This window comes from Dendrobates tinctorius, unplaced genomic scaffold (genome assembly GCF_039654945.1).
Source record: "Dendrobates tinctorius isolate UK_male_01 unplaced genomic scaffold, ASM3965494v1 ptg000165l, whole genome shotgun sequence".
Lineage (NCBI taxonomy): Eukaryota > Metazoa > Chordata > Amphibia > Anura > Dendrobatidae > Dendrobates > Dendrobates tinctorius.
Window position 1 is genome coordinate 20,918,373 of NW_027361832.1, and position 18,728 is coordinate 20,937,100.

General features: G+C 46.7%; 1 protein-coding gene across 1 annotated transcript in view; it reads left to right on the plus strand.

The window, feature by feature from the left end:
- Positions 1 to 2,237: 2,237 nt before the first annotated feature.
- LOC141053196 (b(0,+)-type amino acid transporter 1-like) overlaps positions 2,238 to 18,728 on the plus strand; it is a 43,572-nt gene continuing 27,081 nt past the window's right edge. Inside the window, exon 1 of the mRNA XM_073550581.1 lies at positions 2,238 to 2,947. Within this exon, the coding sequence (XP_073406682.1) occupies positions 2,254 to 2,947 (694 nt within the window). The 5' untranslated portion in view covers positions 2,238 to 2,253. The remainder of the gene's footprint in view (positions 2,948 to 18,728) is intronic.

The following is an 18,728-nucleotide window of genomic DNA, read 5'->3' on the forward strand; positions in this document are numbered from 1 at the left end:
CTGGGGGGCAGCTGCGGCGGCTCTCTGTCCAGTGTTGGGGCTCCTCCGGCAATTCCCCAAAGCCAGGAGTCCCAGGCAGCTCCATTGCTGCGATGTGATTGCCTCTGGGAAAATGGCCACCGGAGCCCGCTCGAGCTCAGATTCAGATCTCGTCCTGAGATCTCGGGAGACGAGATCTGAATCTGAGCATACATGGGCTCCAGCGGCCATTTTCAGGGAGGCCACCGCATCGCAGCAATGGAGCTGCCTGGGTCTCCGGGCTTTGGGGAAATGCCGGAGGAGCCCCGACGCTGGACAGAGAGCTGCCGCAGCCATCCCCCAGCACAGCACCCCCACCCTGGACAAAGAGGAGCCACCGCCGACCCCCAGCACAAAGACCTGCAGACAGCACCGCTGCCACCAATGAGGTAAAAAGGGGATGATAACTCCACGTACACCCTCCCTTTGTCATCAGGACCACTCCCCCGCACCCGGCTTATGAGATGACACATGGCATATAAGAAGACACCCGACTTTTAAGAAAATTTTCTATTTTAGCTGGAAAAGTTGGGGGGTCGTCTTATACGCCGGAAAATACGGTAAGTTGGTATATATATATAGGTCGCCCTCCCAGGGCTGTGGGGTACTCGGTACCGGGCCGGTGTCAGTGGGATGTGTCACAGCAGCAGTGACCCGGTCCGTGGCCCTGGGCGCCCAAGTAATAGGGTTGTAATTAATGGAATGGAATAGTTCGTGACGCCACCTGTGGTGTTCAGCAAGGGAGATGTTAAGCCGATGCTGCAGACAGCTCCGCTGGGACAGATGGTGTAGTGCAGCAGTGATGGTATAGCCCTCCACAGGCAGGGCTAATGTCCCAGGGCAGTGTAGCGGTGGTTGGCATGGGGATGTATGTAGCAGTGCCGGAAAGGTAGGAAGCAGACAAGACACAGCGGGGTGCAATTTCTGTACCTTTACTTGATAACTGCAGTCCAGGGTCCTGATTACAGATGGTATTGGAGCAGGCTAGCCTGGAAGCAACTCAGGGATTCTCTCTTACAGACGGGCTGTGCAGTCTCCTTCCTAGAGCTTGTTTGAATGAAGCACTCCAGTACTAAGTTACTCTGAAGTTCCTCCTGTCAGATGTTCCCAAGAACCTTACTTGCACGGCAGACAGCTGTAGCCTCTCTTGGGGACTCCTATTTCTCTCAGTCCTGGCTCTCTATCCAAGATGCTGTTGTGCCTCAAGTCTTAGATGGGAGTAGGGCATTTACAGCCTCCTACTCCTCTGGTATCTGCTGTAGGACCGTTAGTATCCATACAGCCGTGGAGACCAGGCTCCAGTTCATGCGCTCTCAAGCTGAGGGAGCTCTCCTTCCTAGCTCAACCTCCAGCTTCTCTCTCACGTCTGCACACTTCACCCTCCGCAGACTAACTGACCACTCCTTCCTCTTGGCCCTCAGGGAACACCCCTCCCCTTAATCCCGGTTCAGAGTCCCCCCTGCTGGCCTGGGGTGGAACTGTGTTGCATGTATGGATTGACTGCGAGAGAGACCCATCATTGCCTCCAAGCCTGGCATTACCCTCCCCTGGAGGAAGGCAAAGCCACTGTGGCGACCATACTCCTGGGGCGCCACATATGCAGCACATAAATGCATGTTCACATTGGCCATAAAGCACACAAACCTACAAGAAGTAAAATAAACATAAACCCTGCTGTAACTAAATAAGTAAAAAGCAAGACTGCATTTAAATAGCACAAGGTTCTTAGTAATACTGATTTTCTATTAAAAATAGCATAAAAGCCATCCCACCCACTATATTAGACAGCAGTAGGAATAATGTCTGTAAAGTGCTGTGGAATTAATGGTGCTATATAAATGAGTAAAATAAATAAATAAATAGGACCATGCCGATCAGGGTCACCTTGTCGACAGTGGAATGGCTTTTATACTTTTCTATAGATTACAGTACAATTTGATATTTATCAGTTACAGTAATTTAACTTAAGTTTAATCATACGACAATTGTGTTTCATTTTATTTTTGGTGAAATTTAAAAAAAATATCTTTCTAAAGGGAGAAACGAACATTAGAATAATATAATATTAAACCAGCAGTAACATTGCAGGGGTATGATATTCTGCGCTATGAAGGATGGAAAAGTACAAAGTACAAAGGCTCTCTCAGTGTATTTCTCGCTCACCTGGCACCGTGGCAAAATAAACATGCCGTTATATAAAGGTGGACACATGAGAGCCATGTATTGTCAGATACGATGGATACAGAGGAATCTTCAGCAGAAGACAGAGTTGTTCTCAAAAGGACTATTGGGTATTTCAGTAGCGTCAGCTTCATTATCACGGTCATCTTGGGCACTGGCATTTTCATCTCTCCTGGCGCTGTTCTTCTGTGTTCACAGCTGAACGTTGGAGTGGCTCTTGTGATTTGGGCAGCATGCGGCATAATATCAATGGCTGGGGCCCTGTGTTATGCAGAACTGGGAACTACTTTTCCATCATCTGGAGGGGAATATTTCTACATAAAAAAAGGACTAGGTCCCATCCCTGCATTTATCTTCTTATGGACTTTCATAGTGTTCCTCAGACCTGCGATGACCACCGTCCAGGCGCTAATGTTTGCAGAATATGTTATCCAGCCATTTTTTCCAGGATGCCCAACACCAGAGACAATAAAAAAAGCCACGGCTATTGCTGTTATTCTGGCTGTTGGGATTATCAATTGCTTAAGTGCAAAATGGATTATTTTAGTGCAGAACGTTTTTATGGTCCTTAAGATGGCTTCCCTCACCGCTATTGTTATAAGTGGCATTGTCCATCTAGCTATGGGTAACACATCCAGTTTTCAGGGAGCATTTGATGGCAACGTTCCGAATGTGTCCCAGGTTGCTGAAGCTTTTTACCAGGGCATGTTTGCGTTTGGTGGATGGAATGTCCTTAATTACGTCATCGGTACGTACCTGTGTTTGCTTTATAATGTAAATGTATGCAGACATGTTGAGTCTGGACAAAGTCTTGTCTGGTCATTTCAGGTAATACATCCATTGTGGATAAAGTCTAAAGCCCCCATTACACACTGCGATATCACTAGCAATATCGCTGTAAAGTCACCGATTTTGTGACGTTGCAGCGATATTGCTAGCGATATCGCTGCATGTGATACTTACCTCCGACCGGCTCCCCCCTGGTTATCGCTGATCGCGCGAGAAGCTCCTGGACCATTCCTCGTCGGCCACTTCCTGCGGCTCTTCCCTTGGCGCCGACGAGCGACGCGTGGAGCCAGGCGGGAGGACGCAGGATCGCCGCGTCTGACAGGTAAGTAGCGATCCCCGTCCCCAGCGATGTCGCTGGTGAGATCTGCCTGTGTGGCAGCTCACTAGCGACCACCTAGCGATTTACCAGCGATCCTGACCACGTCATATCGCTGGTCAGGATCGCTGGTGCATCGCTAGGTGTAACGGTACCCTAAGGTTTAACATGAAAAGTAGTGTTACTATTCCCCCTAGCTACAAACAAGATGTGATTATATATTGACTTTGTACCAAAAAATGTACATGCAGCGGAAAATCTGCAATGTTTTATAATATTAGTATTTTTTTTAAAGATTTTTAAGAGATGATGTATACACTATGAAAAATGTCAATAGCGCAAAATTGACCGTTGCTGAAAATTTGACATCTGAAGCACGTCAATCTACTCTGCGGATGTCAGTGCATATTTCACCCTTTGCATTGTACTTTCCACTTTCATAGCAATATTCACTGCAGAAATGCACGTGGAAACCTGCCTTTACAGAGCAGATCTGCATTAAAGGGATATTATGATAATATTTTGTAATGACAAGTTATAGGTGTCCAAGAGCTGTGGCCGCAGTCTGATTGTCCTGTTTCTAGGTATTGGTGGTGGTAAATGCTACCCAATCTGATACTATTAATAAAATGCTATTAATCTGCAGATATGTGGTTAATCTGCAGGTTAATAGCGTTCAGAACCTGCCCGGAGACCGCTCTATGAGCCCGGCGTGGGTTCAATCACTGCTCTGTTTATAGTGACCGCAGGCTGTAATCACGCCCCTGACACTGACTGAAAGCTGACCCAAATGCTGAGAGAGCTGTCAGTCAGTGCCGAATTTGCAGTTACAGCTGCCGCTCTCTTGCACAGAGCGGTGACTGAACTTGCGCTGCCACCACCTCTATGACTGAAACCCGAACGCTGCGGGGAGGAATAAATCTGATTTCCTCCCAGCATAAGTGCGGGCGCCAAGCAGGTTCACAATGCTATTAATTCACAGATTAACCACATAACTGCAGATTAATAGCGCTTTTTTCACGTGATGGGTTCCTTTTAATGTCCCAGAGTAGCTACTTTGTCACCCATAAACTAAACACACAGAAATAGACATTCCTGCTGTTTTTCCCTTTAGTAGTACACTGACAGAAACAGCAGAGACATAGAGATAGTTATACTGCAGTACTGAGCAGCATAGCTGTGAATCCAGCACTGGAACAAGCTAGTTAGAACCTGCTGGATCAGTGTCTCTCTCTCTTCTTCCATGAAACCTGACACTTCACAATACAGTACTGCTTAGCTGCTTTATTAAAAGTCTGGCTACCGCAAGATAATGAACTTGTTTCCTGCAGGGAGTCGACGGCTTTCAGTCATAGGGGAATGCATGGAGCTGCTACAGTCACCACTCATAGCATTATACTATAGCTCACTATATTACTGCTTTTGTACTTTGATTGATGGCGGAGTCTGCGGCACATCTGCATCAAAGTGCTGGGGTGTGTATACAGCTGCTGACAGTATAGTGAGCAGTACTGTGAGCGGTTACTATAACCACTCCCCCATTTTCAGGAGGAAATAAATTAATTTTCTCCCAGTAGCTGCACTTTCAGTAAGGCAGGCAGGCAGCATTGAAACGGTACTTACCTACAGATAGACTTTACATTCGCAGGTAAATTGCATTTTACAAGACAACAGGAGCAACGTAATACAATATTTCTTCACATTCCAGCCCAAAAAGTTAGACGGAAAGTTTATTGTCAAATTACTGTATATAGATTTCAATGCTGTCTAAATAATCTTAAAATAATTCAGTTGAGACTGTGTCTACATGTGACTTTTTGAAAGACTAGATGAGTATCACGTCTTTATATTACGCCATACTTTCATTCAACAGTAAATGCTGTAACTTTCTATGATTGATAGTTTATATAGAATAGTGGATATCTTTTAGATGTTCATGGCGGTGGAGAAATAATCATGCAAACTGAAATAACTATCTGTCAAAATGATTTTCCACTTTGTTGGTTTTGCAGTGGTGCGTAAAGTCTTTTCACTCATGAAATACCGCAGTTATTGTCAGTGTTCAGTGAATTTTTCTTTAGTCTTGTAATAAAATAGCAGCGGAGGTCGCCCAAATCTGCTTTCATATTGCAGCTCCATTCTAGTCCAGATTAATCTCACAATGGGTAATCTGCATTGTCCAGGCTAGCTTCTTGTTACATCTTTTCTGTAGTGCCCCTAATGGTAAAACAAGGTATTACAATGTATGGAATACTTGGTTGTCCAATGTTTATAAAATATTCACCCTATAGACCTTCTGTGTGTGGCTCTTGGCTTACAGAGAGAGATAGTAAAGTAATACCAAATAGTTTAGAATTGAATGTTACAAATTTCAAGGGTTCACAAGGGTAGCGCTCCCATCCTCATGGCTTCCTGTGTGACAGGGGCAGTGTGCTCCTGAAGACTAAGGGTATGTGCACATGGGTCACCCTCCAGGGCCGTGGGGTAATCGGTACCGGGCCCGGTCTCTCAGAGGGGAATGTCACAGCAGCGGTGACCCGGTCCGTGGCCCTGGGCGCCCATGTAAAAGGGGTAGAGAGTGGCTGATGATTAAAGTTTATGAGTGGATGATACGTGACGCCACCTGTGGTGTTCGGCAATGAAGGTGTTAAGCCGACGCTGCAGACAGGTCCTCTGGGACAGATGGTGGGTTGCAGCAATGATAGTGTAGCCCTCCACAGGCAGGGCTGTAGTCCCAGGGCAGTGTAGATGAGAGGGTAGGTGTTGAGGAAGAGGGTGTAGTGTCTGGCACAGAGATGTAGCAGTGCTGGAGAGTTTGCAGGAAGGAGGCAAGGACACAATAGGGTACAGTTTCTTTTACCTTTACTTTGCTTGGTAAATGCAGTCCAGAATTCCAGATTACAGATGGAACAGAGGCTGGCCGGCCTGGAAGCAACTTAGGAATCTCTCTATCAGATGGGTTGTGTAGTCTCCATTCTAGCGCTTATTTTAGGTACTTGCAGTACTGTGTTTCTCTGAAGTTCCACTTGCTTGTTCTCATTTAGAACTCCCTCGTATGGCAGACAGCTGTAGCCTTCTTCTTCTTCTGGCTCACCCGTTGCTGTTGTGCCTCCGAGTCTTATGTGGGAACTGAGCATTTACAGCTTCGTATTCCTCCGGTTTCTGCTGCAGGAGCATTAGTATCCATACAGCCTTGGAGACCGGGCTCCAGATCATGCGCTATAGCTAGAAGTGAGCTCTGAACTCTGCTCCATCTTCCAGCTCCTCTCCTCACATCCACACACGTTGCCCTCCTCACACGAACTCCTAATTTCCACTTCCTGGCCCCCAGAGAGCAGCTCTTCCCCCAGTTTTTTGGTTCAGAGCTCCCTCTGCTGGCCTGGAGTGGGAGCTGTGTTGTGTGTTGTGATTAACTGACAGAGAGACCCTTCATTGCTTCGAAGCATGACATCACACTCCCTAGGAGGAAGGTAATGCCATTGTGGCGACCATACTCCTGGGGGCGCCACACTCACGTTGCCGATTTGACTGTGGATCTGCAGCGGATTTGGCCCTGCGGATCCGAAGCAGTTTTCCATGCAGTTTATATTAGCAAGTAAACTGTGGAAAACAAAAACCGCTGTGCACATGCTGCGGAAAATTCCACGCAGAAACGCAGCTGAATATTTTCCGCAGCATGTAAATTTTTTGTGCTGAATCCGCAGCGTTTTTACACCTATTTCATTATAGGAATCAGCAGGTGTAAAAACGCAGGTCAAATCCACACAAAATCTGCACAAAATCCGCAGAAAACCCGCAGGGAATCCGCAGGTAAAACGCAAGTAATTTTGGCTGCAGATTCTGCAGAATCCGCGCGGAAAAATCCGCATTGGAATATGCAACGTGTGCACATACCCTAAGGCTGTGTGCACACGCTGCGGAAAAGGTGCGGATTCATCCGCGCGGATTTTGTACAATCCGCAGGTGAAACCGCAGGTCAAAAGACCTGCGGTTTTACTTGCGGATTGCTCTGCGGTTTTGCCCTGCGGTTTTTCATCTCCTCAATGGAGGAGATGGCAAACCGCAGGAGAATCCGCAGAAAGAATTGACATGTCAATTCTTTCTGCGGATTGAAAACCGCAGATAATCCGCTCGGAAAATTCCGCACCGTCTGCACTGCGGTTTTTGATTCCCATAGGGAATCATTGTACTGTACACCGCAGCAGAAACTGCTGCGGGTCCGCAGCGGCCAAAACCGCTGCGGAACCGCAGCAAAATCCGCAGCGTGTGCACACAGCCTTACAGTTCAGGACTGTGCGCTCACTGATGCTGCAGCAGTTTTGGAAGAACACAAGGACAACAAATCAATCCCAGTAGTGGAATCCGATAATCCAGATAGCAGCTTTAGGTATATTCGTATAAACTCTATCACAAAGAGTTTGTAAACACTGGACATGCTCAGCCACACTCCGAGATTGGTGAAAGCTGGTAATCTAGACAGAAAGCAGTAGGCCACATAATTAACGATCCCTCCATACTTGAGAATGAAATCAATTTTTAGTAAGATTAAGTGTAAGTGGATCGCCCCCAGGGCTGGTGGGGTTACTCTTTCTTACTCGGTACCGGGCCGGAGTCTCAGAGGGACGTGTCACGGCGGCGGTGACCCGGTCTGTGGCTCTGGGCGTCCAATGTAAAAAGGGTGAAATGTAGTTGGATAAAGTTTATAGGTCGTTGATTCATGACGCCACCTGTGGTGCTCGGCAAGAAAGGTGTTAAGCCGATGCTGCGGTGCAGATCCTCTGGCACAGATGGTGGGGAGCAACAAAGATGTGATAGCTCTCCACAGGTAGCGCTGTAGTCCCAGGGCAGTAGTAGTAGGTGTTGAGGTAGATGGTGTAGTGTTAGGCACAAAGATGTAGCAGTGCTGAGTAGGGTGGCGTAGGAAGAAGGCAATGACAGAGCTACAGTCATGGCCAAAAGTATTGACACCCCTGAAATTCTGTCAGATAATATTCAGTTTCTTCCTGAAAATGATTGCAAACACAAATTCTTTGGTATTATTATCTTCATTTAATTTGTCTTAAATGAAAAAACACAAAAGAGAATGAAGCAAAAAGCAAAACATTGATCATTTCACTCAAAACTCCAAAAATGGGCCGGGCAAAAGTATTGGCACCCTCAGCCTAATACTTGGTTGCACAACCTTTAGCCAAAATAACTGCCACCAACCGCTTCCGGTAACCATCAATGAGTTTCTTACAATGCTCTGCTGGAATTTTAGACCATTCTTCTTTGGCAAACTACTCCAGGTCCCTGATATTTGAAGGGTGCCTTCTCCAAAGTGCCATTTTTAGATCTCTCCACAGGTGTTCTATGGGATTCAGGTCTGGACTCATTGCTGGCCACCTTAGAAGTCTCCAGTGCTTTCTCTCAAACCATTTTCTAGTGCTTTTTGAAGTGTGTTTTTGTCCTGCTGGAAGACCCATGACCTCTGAGGTAGACCCAGCTTTCTCACACTGGGCCCTAAATTATGCTGCAAAATTTGTTGGTAGTCTTCTGACTTCATAATGCCATGCACACGGTCAAGCAGTCCAGTGCCAGAGGCAGCAAAGCAACCCCAAAACATCAGGGAACCTCCGCCATGTTTGACTGTAGGGACCGTGTACTTTTCTTTGAATGCCTCTTTTTTCTCCTGTAAACTCTATGTTGATGCTTTTGCCCTAAAAGCTCTACTTTTGTCTCATCTGACCAGAGAGCATTCTTCCAAAATGTTTTAGGCTTTTTCAGGTAAGTTTTGGCAAACTCCAGCCTAGCTATTTTATGTCTCGGGGTAAGAAGTGGAGTCTTCCTGGGTCTCCTACCATACAGTCCCTTTTCATTCAGATGCCGACGGATAGTACGGGTTGACACCGTTGTACCCTCGGACTGCAGGGCAGCTTGAACTTGTTTGGATGTTAGTGGAGGTTCTTTATCCAACATCCGCACAATTTTGCGTTGAAATCTCTTGTCAATTTTTCTTTTCCGTCCACATCTAGGGAGGTTAGCCACAGTACCATGGGCTTTAAACTTCTTGATGACACTGCGCACGGTAGACACAGGAACATTCAGGTCTTTGGAGATGGACTTGTAGCCTTGAGATTGCTCATGCTTCCTCACAATTTGGTTTCTCAAGTCCTCAGACAGTTCTTTGGTCTTCTTTCTTTTCTCCATGCTCAATGTGGTACACACAAGGACACAGGACAGAGGTTGAGTCAACTTTAATCCATGTCAACTGGCAGCAAGTGTGATTTAGTTATTGCCAACACCTGTTAGGTGCCACAGGTAAGTTATAGGTGCTGTTAATTACACAAATTAGAGAAGCATCACATGATTTTCGCACAGTGCCAATACTTTTGTCCACCCTCTTTTTTATGTTTGGTGTGGAATTATATCCAATTTGGCTTTAGGACAATTCTTTTTGTGTTTTTTCATTTAAGACAAATTAAATGAAGATAATAATACCAAAGAATTTGTGTTTGCAATCATTTTCAGGAAGAAACTGAGTATTATCTGACAGAATTGCAGGGGTGTCAATACTTTTGGCCATGACTGTAAGTGCAGTTCCACTTCTTTTACTCACGGTTTTGGCACAGACAGGTGCCCGCTTCAATGCTGCAGCTTCCAGGTCAGTGGCTCAGCCAACTCCCAGGCAGATGGAATTAACCCTTCCAGCGCTCCCTTCCAAATGTACCTTTTCTGAACGTCTCCTTTCTAGCGCTAATCTGAAGTACTTGCAGTTCTGAATTACACTCAAGTGCCTCCTTCTTGATGTTACTTAAACTCCACTCGTATGACAGGTGGCTGTAGCTTGCTTCGGGGACTCCATCAATCATGTCCCGGCTCACACATAAGTTGCCACTGTGTCTTCAAGTCTTTGATGGGAATAGAGCAGTCACAACTTCTATTCCTCCGGTTTCTGCTGCAGGATTGTTAGTATCACAAACAGCCTCGGATACCAGCGCCCGGCCTTGGCGCAATGAACTTAGGCAAGGGCTCTGCACTAGCCCTAGCTCCCAGTCTCTCTCCTCCTTACCTTCCATGCTTATCTATCTTCCTTCTGAACAACTGATCCTTCTTTCTTCCTCTTCCCTTGCAAACAGCTCCAGCTCACAGGAGGCTGCTGCATCTACATCCTTCTCTCTATCCCCCGTCGAGGATTATCACCGTCGAGAGTTCTCCTCTCCGCTCCCCCCTTACGGGGAACCTCTGCCTTCCTCCCCCTCTCAGGGGATTCTGCTCCCAACTTCCTGTCAGTTTTCCCCTCTTAGTGTCTCTAAGCTCCACCCACCACCCAGGACCCTTCATGAACCAAAGCAGCTGCCATAAAGGGTGCTCTGCTGTTCTAAGGTGTCTGTGCTGGATGTAGGTGATGGAGTCTGGTCAGGTGTTACCATCTTACCTAGGAAGTAGGATACTACACCTCAGGAGGAGGTGCAGTAGCTCTGTGGCAACTGAACCCTCAGGGGCGTCACATAAGTTCACACTAGGCGTTTTTCCGGCATTTTTTTTTGCAGTAAAACCTGATCTCTTGGCAGATAAGAAGCAGCAGAAAAAGCATGTGGGTCGCCCTCCCAGGGCTGTGGGATACTCGGTACTGGGCCGGTAACTCAGGGGGGAAGGTGTCACAGCAGCGGTGACCCGGACCGTGGCCCTGGGCGCCCAAGTAAGAAAAGGGGAATTGAATGATGGAATAAAGTTGAATGGTTCGTGACGCCACCTGTGGTGTTCGGCAAGGGAGGTGTTAAGCCGACGCTGCATGCAAATCCTCTGGGACTGTGGTGTAGTGCAGCAATGATGTTATAGCTCCTCACAGGTGAAGCTGTAGTCCCAGGGCAGTGTAGATAAGCATTGCAGGAATGGTGCGGTGTAGGCACAGGGATGTAGCGGTGCCAGGTGTGTGGTGCAGGAATGAGTGGAGGACACCAGGGCATGTAGTTCCAAAGCTTTACTCACAGTCTGTTGTGCAAACAGGTGCCTGCCTCTGTGCCGTGTCCTCCGGGTCAGGGACTCAGTCAACCTCCAGGCCAGATGAAGTACTCCTTTCCAACACTCCGCTAACATGAGTCTTTCTGAACGTCTCCTCTTATAGCGCCTTTAAGTGAAGTACTCCTAGTACTGAGTTACACTGGAGTTCCTCCTGTCCAATGTTCTTATGAACTCTACTTGTACACAGACTGCTGTAGCCTGCTTCGGGGACTCCTTGCTACTAAGTCTCACTATCCAGTTGCTGTTGTGCCCCCAAGTCTTGTGTGGGAATAAAGTGGTCACTACTTCTATTCCTCCGGTGTCTGCTGCAGGACCATTAGTATCCATACAACCTCGGGGACCAGGCCCCGGCCTTGCGCTTAGAACTTCTAGGAAGGGTTCTCTTCTAACCCGCGTCCTCTGTTCTCTTTTACTCCTCACCTTCCATAGTAATCTTTCTTTCTATGGAAAATCAGGCTTTCAGTCTATGTCGCTCTCTGTCTCTTCCTTTCCTGTGCCAGCAGATCCAGGTCACTGGGATCTGCTGCAGCACTTCCATCCATCTATCCCTCTCTCTGGGGATCTTCTTCTCTCTCCACCTGAACAACTGACCACCGCCCTAAACTCTTCCCGCTCTCTTTAATGTAAACTAAGCTCCACCCACCACCCAGCACGTTTCTTGTTCCAAGCAGGGAGACACCAATGGGTGATTTGCTACACTCCAAGCAGGGAGCCGCCGAAGGTGCTTTGCTACACTACTTTGTGGTGTGGGGTGCAGGTTTTGGAGTGTGGTCAGGAGTCCCCACCTTACCTGGGTGGTGGGGCACCACACCTCAGGAGGAGGTGCAGTACTTCTGTGGCGACTGAGCCTCAGGGGTGCCACACATGTGTTCCTTGTTTTTTCTTGCATCTTTGATGTTTTTTTGTTCGTTTTTTGCTGTAGTTTTGGCATGCTAGATTTGTCTCATGTGCATGCCGATAAAGTGTAGTGTTGCCTTAGAATCAGGTTTTAGCACAAAAAACGCAGAAAAACCTGATACGTGCGTTTTTGGTGCATTTTTTCCGTGTTTTTTCACTACCCATTCAAGTCAATGGGTGAAAAACGCTGACAGAACTGACATGCTCTATGTCCAAAAAACCATGCAAGGCACAAAATTCTGATGACAGTAAAAACAAGGTGTGCATGAGATTTCTGAATAGGCATGGCTGGTACTGTAAAAAGCAGCTGAAAATTAGAATAAAAAAGCTGCCAAAACACCTAGCATGAACTTAACCTAAATTTGCAAGATTCCTTGTTTTTACAAGCTATTTGCAATTCCAAAGGGAACCTGTCATGTCCTCAAACGCTATTTACCTGGAGATATAGGGTCAATAATGTGTAAAGCGGGTGCTGTATGTGCTTTGTGCCTTCCCCTTTAATTGCTGTATATATATATATATATATATATATATATATATATGTGTGTTATTGTAATGCTAAAGTAAGGTAGGGACAGCATAGATATGTAGTTAGGACACTAGGGGGTACTGTAGAGTTAGGGAGATTAGATGCTAGATAGGATAGCAATAGTTATCTGGTTTTAGCCAGAATAGAAACAATTAAGTAGCTGTACCAATGGTATTGTTGGTGGGAGGAGTTACCCAGAGGAGACAGAATTGTTCTAGAAAGTTTGTCAGAGTGTGTGTGTGGAGCAAACAGAGCAGAACAACAGTGCAGTGCAGACTGGAGTGACAGAGACCTCAGGACTAGGAGTGAAGCCAACAGAGAAGGTCTGGAGGAAGTTTGGTCCTTGGAGCACCTGAAGGGAAAGGCAACTGGAAGAATCTTTGATTAGCGTCTGTGGGTCACCGTCTGTGTCGTCCGGGGACCTAAGTTCCAATTAGAGACTGTGAGCGGCAGTCTGGTATTTGACCAGAATGGGGAATTTTGACGGAGAGCATCCAGTGACAGCTAACAGGAAGATTTGGGAAGCCTTCCTTGGGTTTGGAGAACATGGTGCAGCTAGAAAAGCAGCAGGGACAGACCAGGAAGCGTGAAAGAGATGTTATGTTAATGCTTTGTGAAAATGGATGGACTGTCTCTGTATTGAAGAAACATGAGTTAAGTAAAGTTTTACAGAAAATGAACAAGGACTCTGATAACATTTGTGTGTGCCTGCAATGGATTGGAGCTCTGTGTCCTGAGGAGGTGTGGGGAAGGTGACCTGACGGACGGACTTGTCAGCAAGAAGAAGGGATGGTTTGTGCACTGTAGGCGTATATTTGTAATTACACTAGGGAAACAGCTGGGAAAAGTGTAGATCGAGTGCAGTATCTTGGGTTGACCACAAGATGGCAGGGGAGAGTGTGAGTTCAGGACTTGACAGCAGCTTATGGCTAGAGAAACCGTTGGTCATGGGGGCAGAGTTATAGGGAACCGGGAAAGTTATAAATAGGACAGGAGGGTTCCAGAAAGTTCCATTCCCGGGAGGAGCTCAAGAGGAGAGGAGTCTGTGACGAAGTGTGTGCTGTGTGGAGAGCTTAACTAAGGGGACTGACGAGAAGGGAAGTCAAGGGGAGTGACCCCGACACGAAGAACCGCAGAACGGACAGACGAGGCCCCGGGGGTACCAAATTGACGACGTCCTTTTGACCGGTGAAGTGCTGGCGGTGGAAAGACCTAGGATATGGATACGTCCAAGGTTGTGGACAAATAAATTGGATGCCATACGGAGATACAGATACATTCCGATTCTGTAACAGGAAACTGTAAATGGTCTTATAAATTATTTATAACTGCTGCTGTAAAAAACGGATTGCGTAACAAGTGAGGAAAAAATTGTCCAAGTTTTCTGAATGAAATCCTGATTATTTTTATATTCAAGTGTGAACTTAACCTAAAGGTGGACGACCCTTAGCTGACAATGGTCCCAGGAGAAGTCTGAAGCAGTTTGTGTCCCCTTGTACTTAAAATAAATGTCATTGCATTTGATGTAGTTCTATAATTATCTATAGCAAAGCTTAAAGGCATTATTGTTATTGTGCTTTAATAGGCGCACACAATTCATTAGTCTTTGATGGGTATTTGTAATTGAAATTCTGTTGTGATACATCCAGATGAAGTAAGTCTAATGTTTGCTTCTTGGGTCTAATTGCCTTTAATCACATTAATTAGCAGTTAATGTTCTATTATTCGCCAATATTTTATAAAGCTCAGCACACTCATCATTCTGAGTGCCACAATGAGTATGATTTTAAGGCATACATTGAAAGTTGATGACACTAGAAAAGCAATTTGGACAGGATGAGGCTTCGAAATAGGCAGCTAAAAAAGGAAATAGGCTGCAGCTGACATCATGTGGGTGCATCTTATAATGTGGATATACCTTAACGGCCACGGTGGAGCAGGGTCCCAGGGTCGCTGCTGCAGGAGAAAAGAGTGGCGCGTTGCTGCAGGCGCAGGCTGGGATGAGGGGGTGTTCTGATGTGCGCCGCTGCAGGTGAAAATGGCTGCAGTGCTCTGAGGTGCGGGGGGCTCTGCTGGCATTTTGTGAAAGCCTGGAGCCCCCTGCAAATCCATTACTGCAATGCAGTGGCCCCTGGGAATATGGCCGCCGGGGGCGGCGCATACTCAGATTGAGATCTCGGCAGCAAGATCTCGTCCTGAGATCTCGGGAGATGAGATCTCGACACCCGAGATCTTGTTGCTGAGAACTCAATCTGAGCATGTGCTGCCCCCGGCGGCCATTTTCACGGAGCCCCTCGAACATCCATTACTGTGATGCGGTGTCCTCCGGGAAAATGGCCGCTGAGGTGGCGCATGCTCAGATTGAGAACTCGGCAGCAAGATCTTGTCCCGACGCATGGATTATAAGAGGCACCAGCATCTTATTAAAAAAAAGTGTTTCTTCCTATTTTTCTCCTCAAAATCCGGTGCGACTTATAATCCTCAAAATATGGTATATCCTAAAATTTTGCTATAACTTTACAGACCTGACACTAAAATCTATATAAAATGTATAAAAAAGAAAAATAAAGCTCCATGATAATGTAAGGGAGGAACGGTTCGTCGGATGCAGTGAGTAACTGGAGACAGAGAAGGGGTTAACAGGGATTTACTGAACAATCAATAACAGTAATACTCCATGCAGGGAGGAAAAGGCAATGGCAAAAGACTATGAAAGATAAAAGGGACACTTATCAGGTGCAGTTCTGGCAGGGAGAAGGCTGGAATATCACCCGGTGGCTTCTCAAATGATGCACAAAGTCTCTGGCTGTGCGACGAAGAAACGTGTAACGCCGCCGACCAACAGTGACGAAGCAACCAGTTCTGTTTGTCTTGGGTATGCTGGAACGTAGAAACAGTCCTTTGTGTGGATGCCTCAGAAAGGGCACAGGGCACAGGTTGCAAACACATAAACAGGCAGCAACAACCCGCAGGCTCTCAGAGTAGTCTGTAAACAGTTGTTCCGGTATCTCAGGTTAAGCAGGGGTATTCAACGGTGCAGGTACAGACGGTAGCTGAATAGCGTCAAGAGTAGTCTCAAAGTCAGCACACGGAGGTCTGGAAACAGAGGAGTCGCCAGTATAAGCAGCGGAGAGGGAGTCAACCGTCTCCTGTCGCCTTCCCGCAAAGTCTGCTCCGTTCCCGCGCTCAGGTCTACTTTTGTATCCCACGCCCCCTTCGGTCTGACAGAAAAGTCTTTCCGTCTCAGAGGATAACCCCCCGCCAACAGTGGTGACAGCCCCGATAGTTCCGGCCTTAAAGGGCACCTCACACCGCTGTTTCCGTCTTGTCTCTTCTTCTTAAACCTCCCCTCTCTTTTCACTCATCATTCCACGGGCGAGACATCCGGAGCACAACTAGGGAGTTTATTTACAGGTTCAGCGGTTTGCTGCCAAATGAATTGGTCTTGATTGTACCTAATGAGGTGCTGGCCGGCCGTTGTTCGTTCGAAGCGACGTGGTTTGGAAGGAATAGTGGAGTCCTCGGGTGGGGGCAAAGCTGAATCTTTATCCGCCGTAATGCTTTCCTCAGGAGTCTCGGGACCCTGTTCTGCAGACTTATTTTCAGATGTTTGCTCAAGATTTTCCTCTTCCTCCACAGCCAAAGGAGGCACCTCTTCAGAAACTTTGGGAGTCTCTTCCCTCCGTATGGGATCTTCCGATAGGCATGGCTTGAGCATATTCCTATGGACCACGCTAGTGGGCGCATTTTATTCTCCTTCTGGAAAAACTTCATATACATGTCCCTCCACACCGACCCAACGCTTCACTCTGTATGGCCTACTCTCCCATCGATTTTTCAGCTTGTCATGGGGACGCTTGTCCTGCACCAACACTCGATCACCGCAATTTTTTTCTAGTGATGGCCTCACCCCCTCAGCAGAAACGATATGACCCAGGTACTCGATCTGATTCTGGAATAGGTGACATTTTTGTGGTTTCACTTTCAGCCCATACTTCTGTAGACAGTTCAGCACCTGCTCTAGTCTCCGTAGATTGTCTTCAAATGAGGCCGCGTACACGATAATGTCATCCAAGTAGATGAGTGTGGCCTCAAAGTTCAATTCGCCCAGAAACCTCTCCATCAGTCGTTGAAACATATCGGGGGCATTGGTCAAGCCGAATGGCATTTGGTTGAATTCAAAGAAGCCCATGGGAAGTATAAAGGCCGTCTTAGCCAGATCACTTTCTGACATTGACACTTGCCAGTAGCCACTGGCGAGATCCAACTTGGAGAAGAACTTGGCTTTCCCCAATGCAGACAGAGACTCCTCAATCCGGGGCAGAGGGTATGAATCCCGTACAGTACAGGCATTGAGCTTACAGTAGTCTACACAGAACCTCAAGGTCCCATCCTTTTTCCGCACTAGTACAATGGGGGCCGCCCACGGACTTTGGCTCTCTCTAATGACACTCGCCTGCAACACCTGAACGAGCATTTCCCTTACTTCTTGGTATAACTGAGGGGGGATCTGCCGGTAGCGTTCTTGAATGGGTGCTGTCTCCCCCATAGGAATTTCATGAGTAATTGCCATGGTGCAGCCGAAGTCATCTTCGTGGCTCAAAAAAAGGATCGAGATTGCCTCGGTAACATCTCCACTTGATACACTTGGGTAGTTGTGAGTTCGGACAGTTCAGCATGCATCTGTTCTAGGACGCGCCGACCCTCTTGAGCGTATTGAGGTTCGGCCATCGGAGAGGTAGTGATTTTCACCGACCATGGGTCTTCTGGACTCACTGCTAGCTGTATGTCCTGGGGCGGTATGGCTTCATCAGACATGCCCACAACTCGAGCTACTTCACCTCTGCGTGGGATGACAATCTCCTGATCAGTGAGGTTCACACAACGCACCAGTGCCTTTCCCTCTTGTACCACGGCCAGTGTCCAGGTCACCAAGAGTCCCACAGGCAGTTGCTGCACTACCAGAGGTTCCAATTGGACTTCCACCCCCTCCAACGGGGCATGGGATCGGACGGGTAGAGTCAACACAGTCTGTCCTGGTGGTAGGGTGAATTGCGTGGACACCGGTACCATCACTTTCCCGTGTTTCCCCTTGGCTAGAGACTTCCTGCACCTGGGCTATACGAATCAACTGTTGACACATGCGCCACTGGGGGGGTGTGAACTCCACTCTCAACCGGACACCCAGCTTTGGAAGGACTGAATATATGAACTGCCCAGCTCGGTGAAAAGGGGGCCACACCCTGTTTGTACTGCATAACAAAAATACTGAAGAAAAAAACAAAACTGAGCCGGAGTATGACTTGAAAACATGCATGATGTAATGATTTAAAGATTTAAAGATGATCTGCAAAGAGGAGTGAACCAAAATTCCTCCTGACAGGTGCGCAAACCTCATCATCATCATTAACAAAAAACATCTGACTGTTGTTCTTGCCAACAATACAAAAAGGGTTTTGCCACCTAGTATTCAGTCTTGTTTGTCAGAGAGATCAAATATTTATTTCTCACTATGCATATATATAAATGCACATAAAGTTACGGTATATAATTTATACAATGTAATTTTCTGGATTTTATTTTTGATATTCTATCTCTCAATGTTAAAATTAACCGACCCTTAAAATTATAGACTGTTCATGTCTTTGTCAGTGGGCATACTTACAAAATCAGCAAGAGATCAAATACTTATTTCCCTCTCTGTATATTTTCGGGGAATAGCCACTTTCCTTTTTTCTTTTTTCCGTTTTTGCATTTTAAAATGTATTGAATAAATTGCTGTTTTTAACTACAAATTTTCCTCAGATTTGCTGCTGGATCACCTCCACACAGTTTCGCTCTATACACCGACATGACTGCTTATTCTGAACAGTCACTCAAAATGACAGGTACACTTTAATGATGCGAACAGTAACATCTTCATCTTTGTACACGTTTCTTATTAAGTGCTAGGTAGGACATGACCAAGAGCAGTGGTCCCCAACCTATGACTCG